The sequence below is a fragment of the Emydura macquarii genome, unplaced genomic scaffold (assembly GCF_026122565.2).
Source record: "Emydura macquarii macquarii isolate MOO-44397 ecotype Brisbane River unplaced genomic scaffold, CSIRO-AGI_Emac_v2 contig_1876, whole genome shotgun sequence".
Taxonomy (NCBI): Eukaryota; Metazoa; Chordata; order Testudines; family Chelidae; genus Emydura; species Emydura macquarii.
The window spans coordinates 11,932,275-11,958,581 of NW_027132013.1; the positions used below are offsets into that span (position 1 = coordinate 11,932,275).

General features: G+C 44.9%; 2 protein-coding genes across 5 annotated transcripts in view; both read left to right on the forward strand.

The window, feature by feature from the left end:
- The first annotated feature begins 700 nt into the window (after nucleotides 1-700).
- On the forward strand, nucleotides 701-6,242 carry SLC35C1 (solute carrier family 35 member C1). 4 transcript variants are annotated; one of them, XM_067557615.1, is made up of 4 exons: nucleotides 701-806; nucleotides 1,209-1,750; nucleotides 2,501-3,034; nucleotides 6,008-6,242. In XM_067557615.1, the coding sequence occupies exons 2-4, from the start codon at nucleotides 1,240-1,242 to the stop codon at nucleotides 6,097-6,099; spliced, it is 1,137 nt and encodes a 378-aa protein (XP_067413716.1). In that variant the 5' UTR covers nucleotides 701-806; nucleotides 1,209-1,239; the 3' UTR covers nucleotides 6,100-6,242. The 4 variants fall into 4 exon arrangements, with proteins under 4 accessions (XP_067413716.1, XP_067413715.1, XP_067413719.1 ...); XM_067557614.1 differs by lacking the exon at nucleotides 701-806 and having other exon boundaries at nucleotides 962-1,750; XM_067557618.1 differs by lacking the exon at nucleotides 701-806 and having other exon boundaries at nucleotides 962-1,750; nucleotides 2,501-2,713.
- A 412-nt stretch (nucleotides 6,243-6,654) lies between these two features.
- CRY2 (cryptochrome circadian regulator 2) overlaps nucleotides 6,655-26,307 on the forward strand; it is a 34,673-nt gene continuing 15,020 nt past the window's right edge. The window contains exons 1-4 of the mRNA XM_067557619.1: nucleotides 6,655-6,905; nucleotides 12,766-12,874; nucleotides 19,851-19,993; nucleotides 23,528-23,712. Coding sequence (XP_067413720.1) covers nucleotides 6,721-6,905; nucleotides 12,766-12,874; nucleotides 19,851-19,993; nucleotides 23,528-23,712 — 622 coding nt within the window. The 5' untranslated portion in view covers nucleotides 6,655-6,720. The remainder of the gene's footprint in view (nucleotides 6,906-12,765; nucleotides 12,875-19,850; nucleotides 19,994-23,527; nucleotides 23,713-26,307) is intronic.

Here is a 26,307-nt window from a genome sequence, read left to right on the forward strand (position 1 = left end):
GTCATTTCTCCATTCACTTTTTCCACACCATTCATGATTTTATAGCCCTCTCTCATATTTCCCTCTTAGTCATCTCTTTTCTAAGATGAACAACCTTAATCTTTTAAATCTCTCTGCATACGGAAGCCATACTTGGTCACCTCTGTTGCCCTTCTCCGAACCTCTTCCGCTTCTGATCAACTATACCCTTTTTGAAATGGGTCAAACAGAACTGGTCACAGTATTCAGAGTGTGTCTGCACCATGGATTTACACAGTGGGATTTTGATATTTTTATCTTACTTTCTATCCCTTTCCTAATAGCTCCTAAATGTTAGCAAGATTGTGCTCCGAAATTTATTATTATTTCAGTGGAAAAGTTCTTTTTGGGGTTTAAAAGTCACCATCAATATTGGCCCCAACATTAAGGGATTGTACAAATAAGCTTTAGCAAGGCAGGAACGCGCCCAGTTTGGCTTGAAAAAAATCGTGCTGGAAACAGCTTTCCTTGCCGTGTTTGCCACCCAAACGTTATTGTGGCCTTGGGCAGGTGCCTGAGCTCCAGTCCTGAGTGGGAGCCCGGCTGGTCTGTTGTAGGTGTCCCCTCCAAACGGAGGGCGGGAGGAGGCGGGCAGCAGCGGTGAGGGAGGGAGGCGAATGGGAGTGAGACACCTTCTCTGCAGGGGGTGGGAACAAAAGGCCCTAGGCTAGCAGCTGCCAGGCGGGGCTCCAGGTGCAGGGCAGGAATCAGGATCAGGAAGCCACAACGCTCCAGGAAGCGTAGGTAGCGGTAGCAGCAGCAGCACGGAGCCCCGGCACAGGTGGAAGGTGAGCGACAGATCGGACTGGGGGGGCTCCGGGACGGGTGGTGGGTGCCTGAGATAGGGAGGTGGCTGTAGGAGGGCACGTCCCCTTTAAGCTCTTACCAAGGCACCGCGCTCCGTCGGTGTGGGCGGGGCCGAGGGCTGGGGCGGGACGGAAGAGGATTCGGAAGGGAGTGCGATGGCTCCAGCCGGATGCCCCCGCTCCCGCTGTGCACCCTTCGCGCTGCACGCGGCGTCCCCGCCCTGCTGCCCCGCATAGTGGCGCGCTCGGGCCGTGCCGCGCAGGGGGCTGCTCCTCTCCGCGCCGGAATCCCGCGCTGCGCGGCGAGTGGCCTGAGCGGCCCTGCGCTGCGTGACTGACCTCAGCTCGCTGCTTCTCCCCCCCCCCCCCCCCTGTCATGAACAGGACGCAGCTGAAGCGCTCGGGGATCCTCCGGATGGCTCTGGGCGGCTCCTCGGACCCCCTGCTGCAGCAGGAGGAGGGTGGCAGCAGCAACAAGGAACCCCCCTTCCTGTTGAAGGCTGCCCAGATCGCCTTGGTGGTCTCTCTCTACTGGTTCATCTCCATCACCATGGTCTTCCTCAACAAGTACCTCCTGGACAGCCCCTCGCTGCGCCTCGACACCCCGCTCTTTGTCACCTTCTATCAGTGTGCCATCACAGTCCTCATCTGCAAGGGCCTCAGCCTGCTGGCCTCCTGCTGCCCGCCGGGCTACCTGGACTTCCCCTCCATCCGCATGGACCTCAAGGTGTCCCGCAGCATCCTGCCCCTCTCGGTGGTCTTCATCTGCATGATCACCTTCAACAACCTGTGCCTCAAATACGTTGGCGTGGCCTTCTACAACGTGGGGCGCTCACTCACCACCGTCTTCAATGTCCTGCTCTCCTACCTGCTCCTCAAGCAAACCACCTCAGTCTATGCTCTGCTGGCCTGTGGGGTCATTATAGGTGAGTAGAGCCTGTCAAGTCTGGCTGTACCTGTATGTCTAGTCTGATGTCTTTCAATAGCTCAGAACTTGATGAACTTCAAAGGTGACCTTCAAAGAAAAATAGTTGCTCATACCTTTCCTTCCTCCTTCTCTCCAGCACCACAATTCATGGTGGAGAAAAAGAACCTGGGAGGCTTTTTTGAGGTGGTTTTTGTTTGTTTTTTGTTTTGTCTTGTACAGTGTGCCCCCTTTTTTGTAACTTTAGAAACTTAGTTCCTTTCTAGCCTGGAAGACTCTACAGTGACTGGAAAAGTAGAGAAATAATGACATCCCTGGAACCAAGAGAATGAAAGTTGACCAATTGAGAGAAGGGATTTTTAGCTAGACTGTTTTAGTTCTTAGGGAATTTTCAGTTCTTGGGAGCTTTTTTTAATGCTTATCTTATTCCAGTGGCTATTTGAACGCTACGTGAGACCTCATAATACACATCCTCAAAAAAAACCAGGGAAGACAAGATTTGACATTCCTCAGATTGTAAAGATTCTAAATAAAAAAGAAGGGGTAGGGGAGAACCTTAACCTTGGTTCTGCACTCTGGTCATCATCCTTCATATAAGGTGGAGGGGAAAGGCACAGACCCATTTAAAAAACAACTAGTGATGTGGGTTTTTTTTGTTTGTTTGTTTTTTTTTAATTGCGTATATGTAGTGTTTGGGTCTCCGGTGTCTCCAATTCCCTCTCAGTATGTCACTAATTCTGTCTGATTGTAGGTGGATTCTGGCTGGGCATAGACCAGGAGGGAGCAGAGGGCACTCTGTCATGGACCGGCATACTCTTTGGGATCCTAGCAAGTCTCTGTGTCTCACTCAATGCCATCTACACCAAGAAAGTGCTGCCCGCTGTGGATGGCAGCATCTGGCGTTTGACTTTCTACAACAATATGAATGCCTGTGTCCTGTTCTTGCCCCTCATGCTGCTGCTCGGTGAGTTCCGCACCCTCTACCACTTCGACAAGCTGGGGAACCCTGGTTTCTGGAGCATGATGACCCTGGGTGGAGTGTTTGGCTTTGCAATCGGTTATGTGACGGGACTCCAGATCAAGTTCACCAGCCCACTCACCCACAATGTCTCTGGGACGGCCAAGGCCTGTGCCCAGACAGTGTTGGCTGTCTGCTATTATGAGGAGACCAAAAGCTTTCTGTGGTGGACGAGCAACATGATGGTTCTGGGTGGCTCCTTTGCCTACACTTGGGTGAAAGGACTGGAAATGAAGAAGGCACAGGAGGAATCCACTCCAAAAACAAGTGAGAAAAATGAGACTGGTGTCTAAGCCAGCTCCAGTCTGCACTTCTGCTGCTGTGCCTATAGAGCTTCAGTGGGAAAGGAGCCAGGATCAGGAACCTTCAGGGCAGGAAAACACTGAACTATGCAGTACATAGGGAAGGGTGTTGGGAATGAAGCTGAAGGCCTCCCATGTATACAGTGTGTTTACTGCAATTGTGATGGAGGGGAGGAGAATGATATTTCCATTGGATTTCAACCTGGTTTTTGAATAGGAGAGGGCATTTGTTGATGGGGTGAGGGTGTACTAGGGGACTTTTTGTCAACACTGGGGCTTTTTTCAACTGCTGCTACCATTTACACACCATATGGACACCCTACTGCTCCACTGGTAATGGAGGGGGAAATAGGGCTTGACGTATGCGTGTCTGGGGACAGATGAAGGCTACTTCTAGATTAGCCATGAATTTAAGTGGGTAGATCTTACACCTAAATGTAGGAGAGGGGCAGGTAGCCAAACTTTCCAGGCTACGCCTGCCTCCTATTATAAATGAAAATAGATGTTCTTCCTCTTCTTAGCCCATTGCAATATACACTTGGAAATCCTCTCACCAGCAGTTCTGGTGCCTCTAAATTGCCTGTTCAAAGAGTTAGTATTTCTTGGAGGGGGTCCATCTAGGTTGTATGCAAATTCTCTTTTTCTCCCACACCGAAGGAATGTGCTTGTCCAATAAATGACTACAAGGGTGGGACAGAATTTTGATCCCATTTAAAAAAGTTAGCAACTGTCTTTGTGTTAGGCGGTGTGATGGTGCTGGCCCTTTCACAAAATATTGCTGGGTTCTTCCTTTACTGTGTACCAGGGACTCTGCCTTGGTTAAAAAGTAGCTGGCTCTCTTTCCTTATGAGTTTCTGAACCATTTGCTGTCCTAGAGTGAGTACCGCATAATAATGAATTGGGAGTTCAAGACATTCCTCATTTGTCTTCTGCATTAGGGGTAAAGGTGCTTTTCTGGCAATAATGTTCTCGCTAATTAGGCCAATTTCAGAGTGAGTTGCTCTATGCCCCCTATGGTTGCCTTACCTGGTGAACCTCACTAGAAGAGGTGCCCACTGTGTGAAAACTGAGTTTGAGCATGGAAAATGCCATAATTCAGCTGCACCAAGAACTTACTGGGAAATTGCAATTCTTTTACCAAGAAAACCCAGTCCCAGAGGAGGGGGTGAATGCATTTGGGCTGAATTTATATCCAGGCTCCCACTTAAGAGTCTGAGTAGCATAGAAACCTCTGCCATACTCTGTTTCATTCAAGTACCATGGTGGCTACAGCAGAGCTTCTTTTTTCTCCTCTTGATTCACAGACATCAACTCCCCCTCCATAGTAAATACTGTTTTAGCCTTATCTAAACACTGAGCTCCTTCACATTCTAAGGATTACTAAAGTGAGGTATGGCAGAAGCTGGTGTGACCTCTCCCACTGTGCACTAAAAGATCCTAAAAAGTACTACCAGACCATTACCATGAAAGCAGTAGGATATTTTTTACTTTCTTCCGCTCCCCTTCTTGCTGGGTGAGTTGTTCCTGATTCCAGGAGCCTAAACCTCACTGGAGATCTGAATCATATTGGCCTCATTGAAGGCCACATTTTTTGGTGGGGGGGTGGATTTTTCTCCATGGTCTCTGTTAATTTTTCTACTGGGATAAATTTTAGGTTGCCAACACCAACCTGTGATTGTAAAACTTGTTTAATAAAAGTGCGAATTGGAACCTTGGGGACTGTTTTGGTCTGCAGAGCTGGCAAACGGTGCAGGGTGATCAGTGGTTTCTGCAGTGCTTCTAGCACATAGGGAGACCTTAGATTCCTTCTACTTACTTTACCCTAGTACCAGTCCTGGCCTTTAACTATTGCCTGAGCCTGTCACTTAACTGTCATTGTACCCTTTCCCCTCAGATTTGTTGTCCTGTAATCATTTTCTGAGAGCCATAGTTTCACCTGTTTATTAGGTGATGTGGTCCATTTTCACTGGAGTCGCTGAGCTCTTCAGCACTGACCCCAGCTGCGGCTGCATGAAGGACATTACCCTTCTCTCTCCGTGCATATACACTGCTGTGTGGATGGGGAGGACTCACTCCTTCTGCGTTCTGCACAGCTGGCTGCACTGAAGGAATTGTTCTGGTAGTCTGACGGGTAGTCAACAGGTGGACGCCAGGCCAAATCCAGACTGCAAAACACTTTTGAATGGACCCTGAAAAAAGACCTGAGAAGGCCAAGACTATGACAGGGTTCAAAAAAGAACTAGATAAGTTCATGGAGGATAGGCCTATCAATGGGTATTAACTGACAATGGCTGATGGGATGGATCACTTGATGATTATCTGTTCTGTTCATTCCCTCTGAAGCACCTGGCATTGACCACTGTATGAAGACATGATACTGGGCTAGACGGACCAAATAGTCTGACTCCCTCTGGCCGTTCTTCTGTAAGATAGCACTCTTAAGGAGGATGTAATGAGTTGGCAACCTGAACCTCCTCCCCCCCACCCCCCAATCATTTGTATCCTCTACTTGTCAACTATGCATCTGAGTTGTTTGATGTTATTGCTGGGTGCCTCCCCTTCACTAAGGTGCTTGCCAGTGGATGTGTGCACGGAAGTGAGCAGGCCAGTTTCCCTGGGATTCACAGGTAAGCTAGGAGGAGGAGTTCTCAGCCTGATTAACTCTTTTGAATCCAGTGTGTCAGCTGGATTTCCGAAAAGTTGTGGAAACAGCTACACTTTGTTAGCAGTGCTCACAGAGGTCACTGAGGAAGGAGAAGGATGGGGGGGGGGGGGGGAGGGAGCAAATTAGACAGAACACACAGTTTTTAAAATGTTGCCAACGCTTGTGATTTTAACATCAGATTTGCAATAGTGGGTGTTTTTCTCAAAGCCCTGGACCCTGCAGTCATGTGAAGAGGGTTGAATCTCACCTTAAAAAAATTAACATTGTTTTCAGGACTTAGGGCTGAGATCAGTGTGAAGCCACCAACCTGGAGGGTCAAAGGCCGGACGGCAGCTATCCACAATTACCAGCATGTAGCTCTGTGAATCTCAGGAGTTGGGGGGGCTAACGTGCGGCGCTGGAGTCCCGGGGGGTGGCAAGGCCGGTATCGCTGTGTAGCGGCGCCAGGACCCCAGAAGCTTGCAGTGTAAACGGAGATCTATGGACGGGACAGTTAATGCCAGGCGGGGCCGGCGAGAAGGGGAGCGCCATCGCATTACCGCTAGAGGGTACGCGCAGCGCCACCGCCACTGCTCCAGCTGTTAGCGCAGAGCCCTTTAAACCGCGGGACCAGCCCCGCCCCTCCCCTAGGCCCCGCCCCGACAGTCTCCCTCCCCCTCCGCCCCCGGCCTGTCCTGCCGTTACCTCCCCCCTCTCTCTCGCCCCATAGGCGCAACCGCCCCGTGGCCCCGCCCTCTCGGCACGCGCATAACGGCGCGAACGTGCCGCGCTGGCTCTGTCCAATGGACTCCCCGTTCCCGCTCAGTAGAGCGCGGTGGGCGGGGCGACGGCGCGCGCGCGCGCGCGGGGGTTGGGTCAGGCAGGCGGCCAGGGAGAGGGGGTGCGTCAGTGCCGGGCGAGGCTGGAGTGGGGGCGGGCGGGCGTCTCTCTCTCTCTCTCTCTCTCTCTCTCTCTCTCTCTCTCTCTCGGGCAGACTCGCGGCGGCGATGGCGGCTGCGGGCTCGACGCCGCCCGGCCTGGGCCGTTCGGTCCACTGGTTCCGGCGCGGGCTGCGGCTCCACGACAACCCGGCGCTGCAGGCCGCGCTGCGGGACGCCGGCTCCGTCCGCTGCATCTACATTCTGGACCCCTGGTTCGCCGCCTCCTCCGCCGTGGGCATCAACCGCTGGCGGTGAGCGAGGGAGCGGGAGTAACGCCAGGCGCGGGGGGGAGGGGCTCCTCCCTCCCTCCCCGGCTTCCCCGGACAGGGGGCGGGGAGGCCCGTGTATTAGCCCCGCGACGCGGCTGGGGCCTCCGGGAGCCCCTCCCCAGCGGCCCGTCTTCTCCCCGTGCCCGCGAGGGTGGGCTCGAGAAGGGCCGACATCCCCCCTCCCCACCAGCGCGGCCTCCCGCTGCTGTTTGGGGCACGGGGCCCGGATTTTGTGGCTGGGAGGGACCGGCAGCAGTGAAAGCGGAGGGTTCCCCCCTGCCCCGACCTAGGGTGTCCCATAGCAAGTGTGAAAAATGGGGAGGGGGGGGTAATAGGCGCCTATATAAGACAAAGCCCTGAATATCGGGACTGTCCTATAAAACTGGGGTGTCTGGTCACCCTACCCCCACCCCTCTCTGGCTCTGTTGAGTCTCCAGTGCTGCTGCCTTTGCCAAGCTACGGTCCCCTGGGCATGGCATGTCCTCGCCCCCAGAGCGTGTGTGTTAGGTAAGAGACCTGGCTGCGTGTTCCTTTGGTCGCTGTTTTCTCCCCCTTTTGGGATTGATACATTTGGGTTACAGGTCACCAGTCTGTCCGAGTGCCTGACATAAGCAAATAGTGAGACACATCTGAGCCCCTTACATAGATATTGGGGTCACTCTGAGATCAGAACCAGTGAAAACAGTCCAGGCTTCCCTTTTATCATCATAACATGTCAGCAAGAAGTGTCAAATGCTTCAGGCTATGACAGTGTTTTAGGGATGGTTGTGCAATGTGTTATTTAACACAGGGGCTGAGTATATTTTGTTGTGGGTATGTATTTCGTTACTGTAGAGACCTAAGCAGTCTTTGCCTTTTACGTCATTCTGTTGCTTGCTGCTTCAGTAGGGGCAGACTCTATGCCCAAATACTTACTGAACCAGTAAAGAAGCAAATCTTAATGGTCCACAAACAACATAGGTAAGGTGAGATACAGCAACAGAGAAGTGCATCACCTTGTGTGTTTCATCTCCATGGTTAGCTATGCTCCCTGATGCTAGTTAGAACAAGCAATGGGGTGCTGACCTTTACTTGCAATAGTAGACAAGCCTTTTGTCTGCTCTGAGTCATTATGTCTCTAAATAGAGAGTGAAAAGAAGAAAGCTGCACGTTAGGCACCTATGAGTTTTGTGTGTGGTGTTTTGAAGTGCTGTCCCTAGAGGAAACTAAGTCATTGGCCACTGTTTTGATGAGTTTTGTGATCCCCTCTGAAATGAGAGGGCAGTTTAGACAATATATAAATGCCTTCTTTTTCACATAATTGAACGGCTGATTGCATGCCTAGTGCTCCCCAGCACACAGACTGCAGACCAACTTCTATCAGACTATAAAGTTTCTTTAGATCTGGAAAAAATTGGGATGTGCTGGCCAGAGATGGGAGTAATCTTGTTGTTGACGTCTGGCTCAGTTTTTGGAACGTGTTGCTATACAATGCCGGTGCTGCGACTCTTTAATTAGTAGTCCATTCCTGTTCCACTGGTCTGGAAAGGCTTGAAATGTGGAAGTTGGCCTTGACCCAGTGTATAGAATCCTACATGTTACAGATGGGAAAGCCCTGTTATATCACAGCTAGTTAATCATGAGGGGCCAGTGCAGGATTGTTCTAATGCTTAATCTATGAGAGGCCTGGTGCCCTTAAATGTCACTCTGCTGTGTTTAAAAAGTAGCAGGTAAAGGATAGATCCTGGCCCTGAAAAACAGCGTGTGTTCAAATATTCTATGCTCCAATGAAGTTCGATGATAAAAGTACCTGCCCCAAGTTAGTTCATCCTTCCATTGAGAATAACATCACATAATTTAAAGATATGTTGCTTTTGGACTGGGGGGATGGGAGGGATTGTCTCCCCAAATGGTTTTTTGAGGTATTACTTTATTTGTGTGAGTCTTGCTGATCCTGCTACTCTGTCTCTCTGTGCCATAAAAATTCTACATGCTACCCCTGACCCTTGACTTTCAACTCTATCTTTACTCAAAACCAGTTCCAAGCAGAAGTTCCCTTGTTCATATCACCAGCCCAGTTGCAGCCTTGGGAAGCTCATTTCTGACCATGTGGAAAGGTGCTATGGGCTTTAGAAAAATCTCACACACAATTTGGTAGAGCGTATGTTAAAGCAGCTGTGGCTGGTGCATGTTTCACTTTAGGAAACGCCTTTCTCCCAATTACTCTGCACAAGTCCCTGAAACCTCAGAGCTATACGATATCAATGAACAACACGCTGTCTCTAACTTTCAGCCATTATGTGTGTGTGCGCTTCTTTTTTTGCACCCCTCCGGCATTGGTGGATATGACTTTGTCCCTTCCAATTTAAACTGATGTGGAAAGACTCCATATCCCATTAATGCCCCCAGTCCAAGCTGTCTGGTCCCCTGGTTCGGGGTTCCCCAACTTTTTTTCCTAAGGCCCACCTATGCAGCTGCAATAGACAGTATGGCCCACTATTAATACTTCTTAAAGACAATTATTAATTTTAATTATTACATATGTATAAACTATAACACTGTAAATAAACAATGTACATTTCCTTTTCATTTTAATGTAAACAATTGTAATGATAGAAATCCCTAGCAATATGCACTCAAAGAAATGCTTCAAGATCTTTGAAACCAAACTGTTTTAGTAAAACTACACTTTAAAAAAATGTTGAGAGCAAAAGTTGGTTTTCAAATAGGGAAAACAATTCTGTATAAAATTGAACAATGAGGAACACCACAATGTTAACAAAATTGTTTAAAAAACACTTATTTGTTGATTTTAAAACAAAATAGCTGTCCAACTTTGAACGTTATATTGTTTTCAATTTTTTAGTGTAAAATTTGTATATCTGTATGGTGTATTTAAAGACCCAACCCTACTCTCTATTAATTAGAAAAGAATCAAATATTGTAAATATAGTATATCTGTTACCATATATTTATATGGGATAACGGGCACTCATCCAATCAGGTAAAGGAGAATCCAGACTTCAAGGATGTGTTGTCATATTTTCTTACTGCTTTGTTCATATTTTTGGCTGGCTCATTTTCTATAGCTATAGACAGCCCAGAACTTTCATTATCTTCACCACCAGTACATCCTTCTCATTTTTGAAAAATAAATCAATCCATGTCAGATAACAATACTGCTTGTTGTTTTTTACAGTTGTAAATAGCGAACCATGTGTACATTTCTAGGTTGCCTTTTACTGAAATGCACCGTTGTAATCGAGAGAATTAAACTCGCAGGTTGGTTGTTTTAAAGAAATAGTTTTTTCTATACTCTGTCCAACATATACAGCTCAAAACATTACATTTATCTAGCTTTTACTTAGATTACATGAGTCACATGGGGTTAAAGATTTACTAAGAGCTGGACTGGAGAATGCAGTTGTGCCACCAGACCACCCTGGGCTGTGTCATGACCCACCTTCGGGAACCCCTGCCCTGAATAACCTATTACGAGAATATTTTGAATTATATAGGAATTTATTAGGAATTCTATGTTCTCTCTACAGTTACGTCCCCATAGCCAGAATTCTCAGTGTATGAGATTATTACACCTGATTGTTAGGCAGAAAGGCACTATGTAAATATATTTTGTTAACTGGGACTTATTGCATTCTGTAGGAGAGGTTTGTGTTTTTCTTACTTTTCTGCCACTCACGTTCACTGGTGACCTATATTAGAAGCTGCACCCTAAGGCAGATGTGTTAACCCATGTTTTACTTAACTGTCATGTTGGAAATTATATTGTCTTAGTGCATATACCTGTGTTATGAAGTTAATACCTACATTTATTATTAACCCCCACAATACCCTAATGAGGTAGGTGAGGTAAGTATTATTTCCACTTTACAGATGGGGAAACCAAGAGAGAGGGGAACTGAGTGTCTCATGGTAGCATAGTGAGTAAGCAGCAGAGCTGGGTGTGGAACCCTGGATTTCCAGTTTGTGAATCCAGTGCCCCTTCCTTTAAACACTGTCTTCCTGCTTCACAGGAAATGAATAGGTAAGTCCCTTCCCCAAAGAGTTTGCAGTTTAAGTGATGTTCTTGATACATAAATGAGGATCTAGTAGATCCCAAGCAGATAAGAGGAGGAGTGAGGAAGCTTCTGGTTTGAGATGTAATTGTTGTTAGCCATACACCCACAGTCTGATAGTAAGTAGAGGTTTCTTAAATGTAAATTGTAGGCACTAGTGTTTTGTGGGTGATGCTGCAGAAGTGGGCTTTTAGGAGTAATTTGAATGAGGTGAGTTAGACATTTGGCAAATAAACTTCGGAAGGGATTCCAAGTATCATGGCATCATGAAGATGCCAGTGAACAGATGAACATTTTATTAAGGCTGGCAGCAATGCAAAAAACCCATTGACTGTGCAGAAGCAGACCAGGGCAGAGATGTAGATGGGGAGATGCTTTTTGAATGGCCTTGAAAACAAGGACAAGAAACTTGAACTTGATATGCAACACAGAGGGGAGCAATGAAGTAGGGTGGCTTGATGTAAATCACAGATTTAATTCAGCAAGTCCTTGATTTATGTAATTTATTTTAATCTTGTTTTGCATTTGTACTTAGTTTTTTTCCCCAAAGAGTTTGGTTCTCATTGGCTGTTGACTTTAAAATGTTGATTTCCTACTATATATAGCGTTTACACTAAATTAGGTACTACTGTTTGCTAAACAAGAAGATACACTTTATCTAGACACATTTATTTAAGCAGTCATATAACTTACATACATTTATTCAGATTTTTAATTTTTTGTCAGAAAATAGTAAATGATGTATTTCTTATTTACTAGATTAATTTTTTACTTGTGATTTATCTGAAACTGGAAATTTAGTATTCAATTAAATGCACAAGAACATCATTTTAAAATTGTTCTGTTAAATAAAATTACCTTCACTGTGCTGGATACACTAGAAAGAAATAAGTGTATCCAAACATGTTTTGTATTTAAAGCTGATGTATTAAACAAAGGAAGCATTAGCTATGGTTAGTGAAGTGGTATGTGTGTGAGAAACATGAGGTTAAAATAGTTAGACAAAATTTTTGACAGCAGCTTTTTGGATTGATTCAGGGAATGAAGTTATCGCAGATATGAAAGAAGATGCAGAGTGGACAAATGACCTAGTTGACAAGGTCATAGTGGAATACAAATTATAGCACAGTTGCAGTTATGCTGAGTCCTGATGCTGCATCTTTGGAAGTCTGGGTTGTATGTTTGGTCTCTCTTACTGATGGGATAGGAATGTGTGTGCTGCAGCCTGGTATGGCCTGTATCTACCCAGAACTGTCATCCTTGGGGTAATCCATGACTTTCTGTGGAACACTGCTTTGAAATATGTCTCTCCCCTCCAGTCTCCTATTTATTTCACATCTAAAATCCCTCCAGCACAAAATTATTCTCTACGGTATATTCTGCCAGGTGCTATGTTGTCTTAAGTTCTCAACATAGATATTACCATGTGTGAGAAATCTCAGTTTGAAGGACACTCTAATTGCCATATGGGTACTAAAAGCCATGAAAGTGACTAGCATAAGCAGAAAGGATTACAAGAGCAAAAAGGACCTAGAGAAATCTTGCACATCTTACGTTTGTCTGTGCAGTGTTGGTGTAGTTGGTAGGGAATTGACTGGTACAGCAGTCTCCTGTTCTTTCTGCCAACTGCTGGGCTGAGCAGAATTCTTGGGCCATATTTCCTGGCTTAAAATTTAGCTCAGAGACCTGAATGGCATCTTAGATTTACTGGCTGTATGATCTTAACATTAGTACTTGAGCTGTACTCAGACTGACTGCTGCTGACTAGTTTTATTTCTCCTTCACAGGTTCCTACTCCAGTCCCTGGAAGACTTGGACAACAGTTTAAGAAAACTCAGCTCCCGCTTGTTTGTGGTACGAGGGCAGCCAACAGATGTCTTCCCAAGACTTTTCAAAGTAAGAGGCCAAACCTGTGTTCTCTAGTTTGGTCAGTAAGAAGCAAGACCCCATTGTAAATCCTCTCATTTTGACTCCTTATGTCTTTGTCCCCTAACCACTGATGGTCCTCAAGTTGTTGTCCAGCCTTATTTGGGGTGTAGAAGGTATGAGTGCAGGAATATACCCAGCCGGCAGGGTGATTCTTTGTGCATATTCGGTGGTATGAGCCTGTTCTCCTAAGCTAAGATGTTTCAGCTATAGAGAAGGTTGTAACTTTGTTTCTTATCATGGTGACATCTGCATCTCTGTAGCTGCATTTAAAGATCCACAAGCATGCAATGTAAATCCTAATTTATGGAGTGAGAATTTCCTCCATGCAGAAACTTTTTCATCTGCTTCTTCTAGACGGGATTGCTGCTTATATAAACTTTTACGGACAACTGAGAAACAGTCTGAGCTACATGTTAGGGGACAAATGAGGTTTTGTCTTGATTTTGGGGCCAAATGTGTGTTTCTAGACGTTTTATATGAGCTGAGTAAACCCTTTCTGCTTTGATTGAAGGGCTGAGTACTCTTCTTTAGTTAGCTGAGTAACAGGTGCACATCCTAGGTGCAGATGTCTTGATGCAGTACCATCCAGGCTTGTGGAAGGTGCAGTAACTTCATGGTCACTTGTGGGTTGTCAAGATATTTTACTAAGACATTTGTCATGACAGCAGCTGGTGGTCTCCCACAGGTTTCTCAGAGCAAAGAATGTTAAATTAGGATTGCTTGTGCCTATCCTATTTAAGATTCTGTTCTTTGACTTCATTGAAGCACTTCTGAAAAAACTAAGTCCTTTCACTAAACTTAATTGCAAGTGGGAATATGTGCTAACTGAATGAGGAATCTGTGGGCCCCTCAATAACCTGATAAATTGTATCTGTCATATACTGACATAGTAGCTCTATCAAGTTGAGTTTCTTACACCAACAGGATGATCTGTTTTAAATTAGTGGTTTTAAATCACTGATTTTAATCTTGATATAAATCAGCATGCAGGAAATTTTGATTCAAGTAATTGAGTCTAATCTTGTTCTACACTTTTAGCTCTTTTCCTAAATAGGAGAGGTTCATTCTTCTGTTTGGTATAACTGTTAAAGTATGTTGACTTGCAAATAAATATAGCCTTTTCATTACGTTTGCTATTTTTTGCTGACCAGGAGGATAACTATACACATTTATTTCAGCAATAATATAGTTTAAGAAGCTACATAAATGTATGTTTTATTTTTTTATTCTGTTAAAATAGTGAATGGCTCATACTTATTTACTAGATGATTTTTTGGGGGATTTGTGCCTAGCTCCATTTGGCTAGAAACTGGAAATTTATGTACAAAAATGCCATTTTAAAGAAGTTTTTATTAAATAAAACTATCTGACATGCTGAATTTTTTTTTTTGTTGGTTTATCAAAACATGTTATATATTTATAAACTTGGTTTATTAAACAAAGGAAGTGTTAACCTGTAGTTGGTGAATTGATTGTTTCTGGCCCCCATGAGTTAGACTTTCAGAGGTATTTAGGCACCTATAGTTGCAGACAGGTACCTAGTGGGATTAACAGCAGTGTTTGAGCAAGCTAGGTGCCTGACTCCCATAGAAATGAGTGGGAGTTATGTGCCTAACATTCTGAGGTGCTTTGTAAATCCCACTAGGCGCTTAGCTATCTTTAAGAATCTGACCCCATCTCCTTCTCTCCCGCATGTTTCTAATCTTTATTGACTGGAAAACAAAAACAAGCATTCCTGCTTTTTCAACTCTGAATCAGTATTGTGAATGAACTAGTGAATGAACTAGTCCAAATGAGAAAATATTTTCTTTACATCTGCTAGCTAAATTGAGACCAAAAGGCATTAAGGTAAAAGTTTTTCTGCACAACAGAAACCAAAACTACTTACGTTTGGAAAAGTGTAGATAACAACATTTGATCCATTGTAAAGGCCAAAAGTAATATAGATAATGTAGTAAATGATATTCTGACACATTTATACTGCCTGAGTTAACCTCAAAAGTTAAAGATGTTTCCCATGATTCTATATATAATTAAAATAGCAGCACCCTTTAATTCATTAAATTTGCAGCATTTTTTAGTTATACGATTTTAATAGATAACAGTAAGTTTAGGCCTTAACATAGTTTATTTTATTTTCATAGTTTAAACAGACTTATTTTTTAAAGAAAAGGGTATTTAATTTTAAATAAAAATCTGATTTTAAATTTAAAAAAATCATTGATTTTTATCCACCCTACTTCCCAAAGCCTTCTGTAGAGGAGGCTCCTGCTGGGGATAGGGGCAGAATATTCAGTTCAATTGAGTCTGAACACTTTTCGGGACACAGTAAACAGTTATAGCTGTCCAATGGGCAAGAAAGGCGGGGGAATCAGATTGCCAAGGTCAGAAGGCATGTTGCTATTCTTTCTGTGTTTTAGCACATGACATAAATAGCCTCTGTAATGCTTTTAGCCTTTCCAGAATCCAGGTTATTTTTGTCTCTAGGTTTTATCTCTAGGCAAATAAATTCGGACTGTTTACAGTCTGTCTTCTCCTTATTTTAGTTAAGGACTAAATATAGTCCCAGGATTATTAAAAGCAAAGGAAACATATTAACTCCTTTCATAACTATAAAGCAACTGGCTGAGTTCCATATTTAAAGAACAGTAGTTGCAATTGACTTGTCCAGAGAGGAGTCAGCTGAACTTCACTGTAGCCCATGGTTCCTAGATAGTTGGGTTTGATTGATAGACACTGTTAGGTTGCTTAGGCACAAAATACTGCATCTGAATAGAAATGTTCACAAAGCTTTTTAAACTTGAGTGTAAGGAGTTTTGTTGGGTTTTAGAACTTCTGCAGAGCTAGTGTCCCCAACAGTGCAGAACTGAGCTGGCATAGACATGTGATTACTTTGTTTTCCTTCAGGGGTGTTCTTAGATTGTCTTAGAACATATCTAGAGATTGTCTAGTGGTGTGTTTTGTGTGGGTAGCCAGAACATGGGGTGACTGCCTGTTAGTATTTATAAATAGTGCAGCAAAAACCACGAGAGTTCTGTAGCACTTTAAAGACTAATACATTTAATTTCTGCAGGCATAAGCTTTCGTGGGCTGTAACCCACTTCGTCAATGACCACTGAGGTGGGAGAGGGAGGATACAAAGGGTTTAGAAAGAGGCAGGTTGAAGTTTGCAGACCATGCTCTTGAGCATGTCTGTAGTAGCAGACTTCATAGCTATGATTTATTTCAAGCATGCAGCTCTGGCTGTGGTAGCAACTAAGGAGGCAGTAGAAACAGGGCTCAAGTGTTCATGCCATGATTCTCAATGCTACTCACAGTAGGACTAGGTGACAGTGGGAATGCAACACCAGTGTCTACACTACAGCTTCAAATGTCGCTACTGCTGGTAGAGATGCATTTGTGGAAAATTAGGCTACAAAGGATTTTTGTTTCAATGGGAGATGGCACATGCAGCTTGCTCTGCTGCTTTGTCATTACCACAAAGCATCTTTTTACCAAAAAAAAATTCCCCCTTTCCTCCTTCCAGTCATCTGGAATTTGACCTTCTGCACAGAATCATTGTGGTCATTGCTACCTGATGATAGGTCACAGTTCATTAAGAGCCCCCACTGTGTTTCTCTGCTGTAGAGTTTTACATTCTCTGACTTATTTTTGTATTTGTGTGGATTTGGCTTCGGTCTGTATTATATCCAGATACCGGCTGGTTGATTGTACTTAAATTGTCTTCTGGAGTTCAATATTTTCACGGGGGGGGGATAGCCCTTCCAGTCATTCAAGGCTGCAAAATGGCTTGTGGTGACTTTTTTTTATAGAAATACTGTTTAACATAAATTTTAATCAAACGCTTTCTTGCCACTCACGAATATGGAGGATGAAAACTGCATTTGAAACATTTAACTTACTCTTTATATATTTTAAAGTTTATCAGACAGTTTCTTGGTTTCTAGTCAGATATGTTTGGCTGCCTGTTATTAGCCTAGTGCCGTTGTTTTCAGCTTTCCCACACTATAAAGAAATATCTGAATATTGAGAGGTTATTTCACTCTATCACAATAAATAAAATGTGTTCCCTCCTCCCCCTTGCATACATGTTCTTTTAAACGAAACCTGTATTTTCTGTGAGACCCCAATGATGATGTTCCTTGTTAATCTATCATGTAATTAAAATTAATATGACAAATCAAATTCCAATATGGGGAGAGAACTGGCTTTGAAAGGCGCCTAAACACTTGGATAGCGGGTTTTGTTAATGCTGTTCTTCCTCATTTGGGGAAAGGCAAGTGAAGCCAGTCAGTGTGAAGTTGGAAGGGAGTGGATATTGACTTTGAAATGCGTTCCCCATTTAATTTCTAAGACTGGTTTTTATAATGTTTTCCTTGCAAACCAGCTTTACCTCATTATGAGGAGAAGACTGATAAGTTTCCATGTGGGGACAAGTGGGGAGTTGTTTCCTGCTGTGAACTTTCCCAATATTGCCCCCAGAATCCTTTCAGCCTGTGTAGTTCATGCAAAATTGCAAAACCTCTACTGTCACATTTTGCTTGTGTTGATGGCTTCTCTAAAACCCTCAGCTCCTGTTCAGGAAAAGGCAAGGCCTGCCGCATAGCTATTCAGAGGTTCCTGGGCCTCTGGAAATGAGGAGGGTGTGTCCTACGGCATTCCATTTGGAAAAGGTGACCCTGTATTGATTGCGTAGCCTCCTATTTGTGACTTTTTTTAAAAAGCCTTGGCCTCCCCCCTTGACTCTCTGGCTATGCTCAGCAGAATGTTTGCTGCAGCCCACAGATGTGATTAGCTCTGTTTGTTTGACAGTAACTTTAGAAGCATCACTGTGGAAACCATTAACTCCCTCCTCATAGCACTCATCTGCTGAGAAAACTAGGCCATGGATTTGGCAAGCAAATCATGTTCTGCAAAGGGCTGAAAGAGAATGAAGCTGCCCAGCTTTTCTTCTCAGGCTTGTGTATTTCAGAGCCAAGACCATGTCATCTATAAAGTGTTTTAGATATGTCTTGTCTGATGTCCTGCCAGGTTCATAGCTTGGATAAGGCAAAAGCAGTACGCCTATTTGGAGGATGAATGCCCCAAGTCTGGATTCCATCAGCTTCCTATACCATTCTGTAGAAGAAATCAGGCCCTCTTGTTCTGATTTCTCCTTCCTCCAGTGAAGGGTTGCTAACAGTCCTGTATCATAAGGGACATCCCTTATTTAAATAAATTTCCTATCTCATACTAAATCAGTACAAAATCACCTTGCAAAGTGCCGCTGGTTGGCAACTTGACTGGGTGCATGGGACCATGGCACCACTCAATTTGGCCTGCCTGCACTTCTATTGTGCCCGACAGAGCGGGGGCCAAGACAAATTCAAGTGGCATTGCTGACTGAAGGTCAGCTGGGACAAATTTGAGTGGCATTACAATCTGGTGCACACGGTCTCAATACCACTCAAATTTGGGCTGGCTGCCTTTCCATCCCTGGACCACCACTGAAAGTTGCCTCTTCCATTGAAATCTGAAACAGTGCCCCTGCTGGTTGCTTCAGATGCTGTCTTTGCTCCAGTCCACACCCCTTTTAGGTCCCACCGTTGGTGTCATACAGTGCAGCAGCTGGCAGAGATCAGTCAGTGCTCTGACTCTGGCACCTGAACAGGAGCCGCAGCAGCTGACAAGTTTCCCTGACAAGTTTGGACAGATTTGAGATAAAAGGATCAGTCCCATAGAGTCTTTTGTAGATCCATGCAGGCTGACCGATACTTTCTTGACAGCAGGTATCTCCTTGAACAATTAATAGATGATTACTTGGGACTCTGAAGTACCCTCTCCCATGTCCTGAGCACAGCGGTAACTAGTTACTTTAGCACAAGGTAATTGGCCATTTACAAACCGTTCACAGGTGTTTACTACTTAAACTTCAAAGAGAAATACAAACAATAGTATTGTTACATTCAAAGTTTCATCTAAATGTTCATATGTTCCTTTTGAACTCTTAATCAATAGAACAGTGACAGACAGGAAAGCAGTTTATCTACTCTGCTAAAGTCTAACAAGAGATATGTAAACGACATCAAATAACTACCAACAGTACACTTGCATATCAAAGCTCTAGTCTACTTGTAAGGAATGACCCTCACTACCATTGTATTTTCCTATAATACAACTTGAAAAGTCAGAGTTGGGACATGCAACTTGCTTGGCTGTTTTGGGCTTAGCGTCTGATGTCTGAGGTCCATGCTGTATTTTTGAAATACAAAATTGACAACCCTACTCCGTTGTTATACCTAGGCTCATTCCTTGTCCTGGTTTTTTCTCTTCTACACTTCTGGTGCCTAGTAGGACATAAATTCTCTTGTGTGGTGGCCTTATAGGGATGTTGGAAAAGTACTTCAGAACCAAGTTGGCTTAAATTATTTGACAGTCTCAGTATAAATATATAAGTTTTAAGCAGTTTGTGTTGAAAATTTCCCCTGCATTTTCTAGCTCTAATATTTCAGCATTAGGGTGGTGTCAGAGAACTGGGAAATAAACCAAGCCATTGCAGTCTTACTGGTCAAGCTGAGAGCAGTGCAGACAGAAAGAAGCATATGTATTGGGGGAGGAGGGAGGAATGAGGTTCTTAAAGTTTCTGCAATCTTGGGGTTTAGTGACATGGATGAGAGGGTTAGTATAATGCTGAAATTCTTACCCTGACCTTTCATAAAGGTGATAGAACAAAGTTCCTGATTGTCTCTATTCCATATCTGTTATTACCATATCTGTCCACAGGGCTCCCTCCATGGTTCCTCTTGCCATATCCTAGCTTCCTGTAAAGAAAAAGACCCCAGAACTTCATTGGCATGATCTTAAGGCATTCCTGTCATTCTCTTCAGTGACCATGCTAGCTGCTGGGGGGAGCGGTGGGGGGTCTGATATCTGTAGTGACAACTCTGTTTTATGTTCTTCACAGGAATGGGGAGTGACCCGTCTCACCTTTGAGTATGACTCTGAACCATTTGGGAAGGAGAGAGATGCAGCTATCCTCAAACTGGCCAAGGAAGCTGGAGTGGAGGTGGTGATAGAGAACTCTCACACTCTCTATGACCTGGATAGGTAAGAGGCTGAGAAGAGGCAGTTGTACTGCTCAGGCAGGGCTCATATTGTGCTGTCTGAGGAGGGCTGTAGGAGAGTCCTATTGTATTGTCTGATGGCAGGTCATTTTCTTCCTCCAACTGGGTCCCCTGCTTTTTGTTCCCTGGGATCTAAATCCTTCATAGTCCAAACTTGCTGATGGCCATTGTGTGAGTTTCTCCCTGATTCCAGGCCAGGCAGGTCTGGCCTTTTTAAAAAAAAAAAAAAAAAAAAAAAAAAGAAACAGCACTATGAAGTGACCTGTTAGAGAGCATTATGATGTTGTTTGACCACCTATTATAGCACAGGCATAAAATTTCACTAAGCAGCTCCTGCATCATGCCAATAACAAGTGGCTGATCTGTAATGGCTAATTGCCCTCACTGTCAAAATGCATTTTATTTCTGCTTTGAATTTTCCTGACTTGAGCCTTCAGTCTTTGGAGCTTGTTAAGCCTATCTGCTTGTTTAAAGCCCTCTAGTATCCGATATCTTCTCCCTAAGTAGGCATTTATAGACTGATCAAGGCACTTCTTAACTTTCGATATTCTTGTATAATATTTGCCCTGCTGCTATCTGGAGAAGTGGAACAGTCCATCCTCTGTACCCTGGCTGGCTGTACTCCACAGTTACTTTCCAGTTTCCTCTCAGCACCTGACAAAACCCAGTTTGTAAATTGTACTAAGCGCTGTACATATAAATAATGCACAGTCTCCACCTTAGAGAGCTCATCCAGTATTTGTATCACAGTAGTTGAATAAACTGACATGGGGAGACTGAATAGTAGACAGATTAATTTGCACAAACTAATTATCATAGTTGTCCAAGTAGTCACAAATGGATTGTCGTCATATCCAAGCCTGTGTTGCCAGTTGAGCAGCATGATCCGCAAGTGTTGGCTGAGAACTTGCTCACAGACAGGAAATGGGTGAGCATGTCCTTTTCCCTGATACACAAGAAGGGTTCCTATGTGGAAGCCAGCCAGTGAAATGATGCCGCTGAAGAAGGAGCTGTGGTGAACCCAGAAGAATGGCTTTTGCAGGCATTTGACTGACTCAGAAGGCAAAGTCCCTGGGGCTATGGTCCTCAAATCTGATGCTGTGTGTAAAAAGGAAAAAAAAAATAAAAAAAAAAACCTGGGAAAGTCCTTACATGGGCTACTACAAACTGCCTTTGGTAACCCACTCATATAACTGTCATAAATGTGCTTGTTCAGGCCCTGGTTGCCCTTCTCCCTGAGGCAAAGTAGCACTGTGGAGTGGGCAGGTGTGATCAAAAAATACACTAATAGGATCTGGAGGCCCCAACCATTGTGCTAAGTGCTGTGAAAATATATAGCAGGTGACATCCAGGCCCCATCTCTTAGGAAGGCTTCTGTTCCTGATCCTACCACAGTAACTTGCTGGTTGAGAGTTGAGGAGTCTCAGAGGATTATTTCGTTCTTGTTTGAATTCTAGTGAAAGTTAGAAGGGCTCATCACAAAAGCCCAGTTTGGTCCAAATTGTGGTTTCTGTTCAAGGGATGCCCTGTGACCAGAGGATTTCTACTGTCATGATTAAGGTACACTGGCAGAACTGTGGGTGGGAATCCTAGGGCTGAGTAGTAGTAGGGACTGCAGATCCAGACTGAGGGCATCAACACATATGTGAAAGAGGACTGGACAGTGTGGCAGGGCAGGGTTGAGGTGCCTCTGTTGAGCAGGAATTGAGTAAGGGGGGAAACTTGCAGAGCACTATCAGATAGTACTCCTGAGTGAGACAAAACTGCACTCTAGCACACACCTGTTGTAGGAGCAGTTGCTGTAATAGGCAAGGCCTCATGCTCCTATTACATCATTGATGCAGATGTACAGCTTCTTACAATATGTTGAAGGGACAGGTTTGAAGGTTTCAGGTTTCTTTGTCTCCTGCCTCTTTCCGGTGTGGCAGTCCAGGGGACAGGTGGCAGAGTGAGGGGAAAACTGTAGGGGATGAGGGTGTATTCATAAGGGTGGAAACTTCTGAATTACTTTTTGAAGAGTGCAGGGAAGCAAACAGCTTCATCCAAGCTGCACAGGGCTTGTTGGGGTGACTTTGCTACACACCAGCAAATGCTTCCCCCCTTTCGATGTTTCCTACCTTGTATCTTACCTTATCTTTCTTATCTACCTGAAGAAATGAGAAGGAATGGTGGGAGTCTCTGTTGCAAATTTTTCTTTAATGTGACCATGTTCTGTCTTTAAAAAGCTCCCTGTTCCTTCCCCAGTACGCATGAGAGATCTTGAATTATTTATGACCTAGATCCTAGCAGCAGCAGCTATAATAGATTTATTAGGGCGCAGCCTCCTGGCTGCTGTATAGGCTGGGAAGTCAGGTCACGCAGTATCACATGTGATCAGTAGCTCTGTGAAGGCCCCAGGCCAGCATGGAGCTCCTCCCTTCTTCACGTGCAGCTGAAGGCACGTGTCCTCCTGAAACACTAGGCTCCAAGCTCAGCCTCTTGCATAAGTTGTTGACTGTGATGAGTGGGGAGGGTTGCAGCAGCTTTAAATCCTCCTGCACGAGTGCTGCCTTGGCTGTTTCAGCTTTATGTAAAGCTGGCACTCTGAACTCTCCCTGCTTTCCTGTTAACTCTTTTGCTCCTGACACTGTTCTGGGGACAGTGTTAAGGAAAAATGCCCTTGTTTCTACTCGCGGAGACTCTGCCTTGCCAGGGGGTCTTCTCCAAATTCTATTTAGCTCTGTTCCCTAGAGGAGAGAGACGGGGAATAAAATATGAGGCTTCCCAGGACAGCCATTAGAGATTTGGACAGGCTGTGGGCACTTAGGAAGGTAGAAGGAAGCTGTGGCTACCTTGCTGCCTGTGCTCCTGGTTTGAGTTGAAATGGGTTAGAACACTAAAAAGTAAATGTCATACTGAGTATGTGGCAGACCAGCTTGTAATCATATGGGGGTGAGGGAGAGATGGAGATTTTTCTGCTCCCAGGGAAGGAGAAGAATTACGCACACTGGGTTGGGTAGAGGAAGGGAGAATGACAGATGGACTGGGATTATTTTCGTGTGGAGGAACTGGGAACAAGCACAGGCTGGGATTTCTCTAGTGTAGGGGGGGGGGCCGGATGCAGGCTCGGATTTCTCACAGATGGGTGGGGAGCACAGGAAATGATGGAGGCATGGATTTCTCTGATCTAAAGAGTGAGGGGTGGGGAAATATAGATGAGGATTTGTCATCTGGGGGAGCAATAGAAAAGGGAGTGATGGGTGCAGGTTGGATTTCTCACTTTGGGTGCAGGCACAGATTGTCTCAAGCTTGGATTTTTCTCCCTGAGGGATGGCATAGGGACTGGTTAGCTGAAGTTTCTTTAATACCTACCTGCGGGGACAGATCCAAATGAAGAATGGTGGGTCTATCTGGGATTTCTCTCTCCTGAGAAAAGAATGTCCCTGCGTCCAAGGGGGCTAGTGATTGGGTGCTATTCCTCACCCCTCCCATGAGAATAAAGCTGTTTTCTAACTCTGTCTCCTGGCCCTTTGTCTAGAATAATCGAGCTTAATGGCCACAAGCCACCTCTCACCTACAAGCGTTTCCAGACCATCATTAGCCGCATGGAGCTTCCCAAGAAGCCAGTAAGCAGCATCACAAGCCAGCAGATGGAGAAGTGCAAGTCTGAGATCCAGGAGAATCATGATGACATATATGGAGTCCCATCTCTGGAGGAACTGGGTATGTGTCAGGGCTGAGGGGGTTTAACTGCCAACCAAACAAGGTCTGTTAGAATGTGTTTCTGCTAGCTAGAATGCTTCCCAAATGGTTTCACTGTTTTCATGTAACCTGGGCAGGCTACAGCCTTAGAAAAAGCATTTGCATTCAGTGAGTCTTGGAATTCGTGCAAATGAGCCACTGATTGTCTGTCTGTCTCTGTGTTATTCTTGATTCTAGTGCAAATGCCCCTCCTTCCTTCCCATAGCTTTGTCGATGCATCTCGGGCATGACCTGCCATCTTTGTCCACTTTTTCAGCTCTGGGGCCCTCACAGTGCTGCTCAGTCCTGACCCACTGCATCCTCTACTATCCTGGTCCCTGAAAGCCTGCTTGTGACAGATCTGGGGCTGTTAATTGTACTAAGCTGAGACCATCATACTTGCTTCACTATGACAAAAAAAGGATTAATTTGGGGACTCGCAGAGACAGAAGTTTTTGTTGAAAGCCCTACCATCCACCCTTAGCTACCCATTGTTGTTGTGGGAATCAGTACTTGCTTCCAAGTGATATAAGTGCTTGGATTTGACTTGGAAGAGGGGAGGGAGAAAATATGTATGGATAGTTCCTGTCCGGCTGTTTGAAGTAGCTCACAAGCATGAGTGCCAACCTCAGGGAAGACTGTCAAGAAATAAGGCATAAACCCAAATTAGTTGAAAGTTCTATACTTGCATTGCACCAACCAAGCTACAAGTGTGAACTCCTCAAGCATTATAGCATGGAGTCAGATGGAGTATGCAAGGGAACTGTCTATCTTACCACCCAGACAAACTTGCCTTTGTGATAGATGGTCCTTTACACCAAAAATCACAATATTCAAGTCACTCCCAGGCCTAAAGGACCAGTCACTTACCCTAGGTCAGTTGCACCTGAGACCTTATACCAAAGACAACATTTGTAGTCAATCCTATAATTTATTAAGGTAGAAAAAGGAATGTGTTATTTATGCAGTTAAAGTAGGTAAACACATACACAAAAATGAGTTACAGCAGTGATACTGAGGCCTTGTCTACACTTAAAAATAAGTTGACCTAATATAGGTAGACTTACAGCTACCACATTAATTACAGTGGTGGCTGATGTCCACACTACTCTCCTTGGGTCAGTGCAGTGCATTCTCACCAGGGGCACTTCAACTGACCTAAGGGGCGGTTTGGGGAGCTGAGAGTCCCATCTCTTAGCTCCCTGCCAGGAGTCCATAGGCTCCCGGGCTCCCTGTGGGCTGCCCCCCCCCCTACTCCCTGGTCCCAATCTGGAGCCTGAGGAAACCACCAGGAACTTCTCCCCTCCCCTTTCCCTACTGAGAGCCAGGGGAAGCCCCATGGGACTTCTCCATTCCCTGCTGTCCTCTGGAACAGGCAGCCATGTCAATTTCATGGCTCAGCTGTGTAACTGACAAGACTGCCCCAGGGATGCAGGTGGAGAACACTGCCTTCTGGCCCCCATTCCCAGCAGTGATCAGCAGCCTGGGCTTCTTGCCCCATTCACAGCTGGGAGCAGGGTGAGAAGCCCAGGCTGCTGCAAGCCCAGGTGGCTGGTTCCTGCTCTTGGCTGAGAGCTGGGACAAGAAGTTCAGGCTGCTGGTCACTGCTTTTGGCTGGGAGCTGGGGAGAGAAGTCTGGGTGCTTCTCTACCTGCTTCCTGCCTGGACAGTTTTGTCAATTACAGGACTGAGCTGTGAAATTGACATGGCTGCCCCTTGCAGCTGGGAGTGGGAACCAGCCTCTTGGGCTTGCTGGTGACAAGAATCACAGCTGATGCAAGATTTTATTTTGTCCAGAAAGCGGGGATGTTTTGTCGGCGGGGGGTTGATTGCAGTATGTACACCACCTGACTTTGGTTGACAAAACTCTCTAGTGTAGACTAGGTCTTATACTGAGACTCAGAAGATGTAAGTGGGTCTTCAGTGTGTCTCCTGCAGTTCTTTGTAGCAAATCAGGATGCTTTTACCATGTTAGTAACCAATTGTAGTTGAAATTAATACTTGGTCAGTCATTTTGCTGTGAGAATTATATATAGTAAATGGAAACAATGAATTCATACTACTTTGGCTCTTTTGGGTAATGTTGATCGCTAATTTTGTTCCTGAACCACTGAGGTTGGAGTATCACTGAATTATAGTCATCTTAGATTCCAAAAGGTGTTAGAAAGCTTGCATATCGTAGCAGTTTCTATGTCCTGTTGAGCTAACCCAAGCTAAGCAGCTTGAGGATCCCTTGCTTCTGCTTAGAAATATTGCCCCCTCCAAATTCCAGTTTCTTCTGGTTAGGGATTTGTGTTCCCTTCCCTCGACGTTCAGATTGATGAAACAAGTGTTTGCGCCTGTCTTTTTCATAAGTTGTGGGGTGGGTAGAATCAACAAAGTCTTTGTCCTTTGATGTTTCAGAATGGCTCATTTGGTTTCAATGGGCCTTCTTGTGTGCAGGCCCAGCACTTTACTTTAATTAATGCTTCTTTCCTGTTTCCTGAGTTACACAGTTAGAGGTTTACAATGCAAACACTCAGTATAGCTTTATACCATGGGATATAGATGTTATGAGTGAGATCAGTATATGCAACA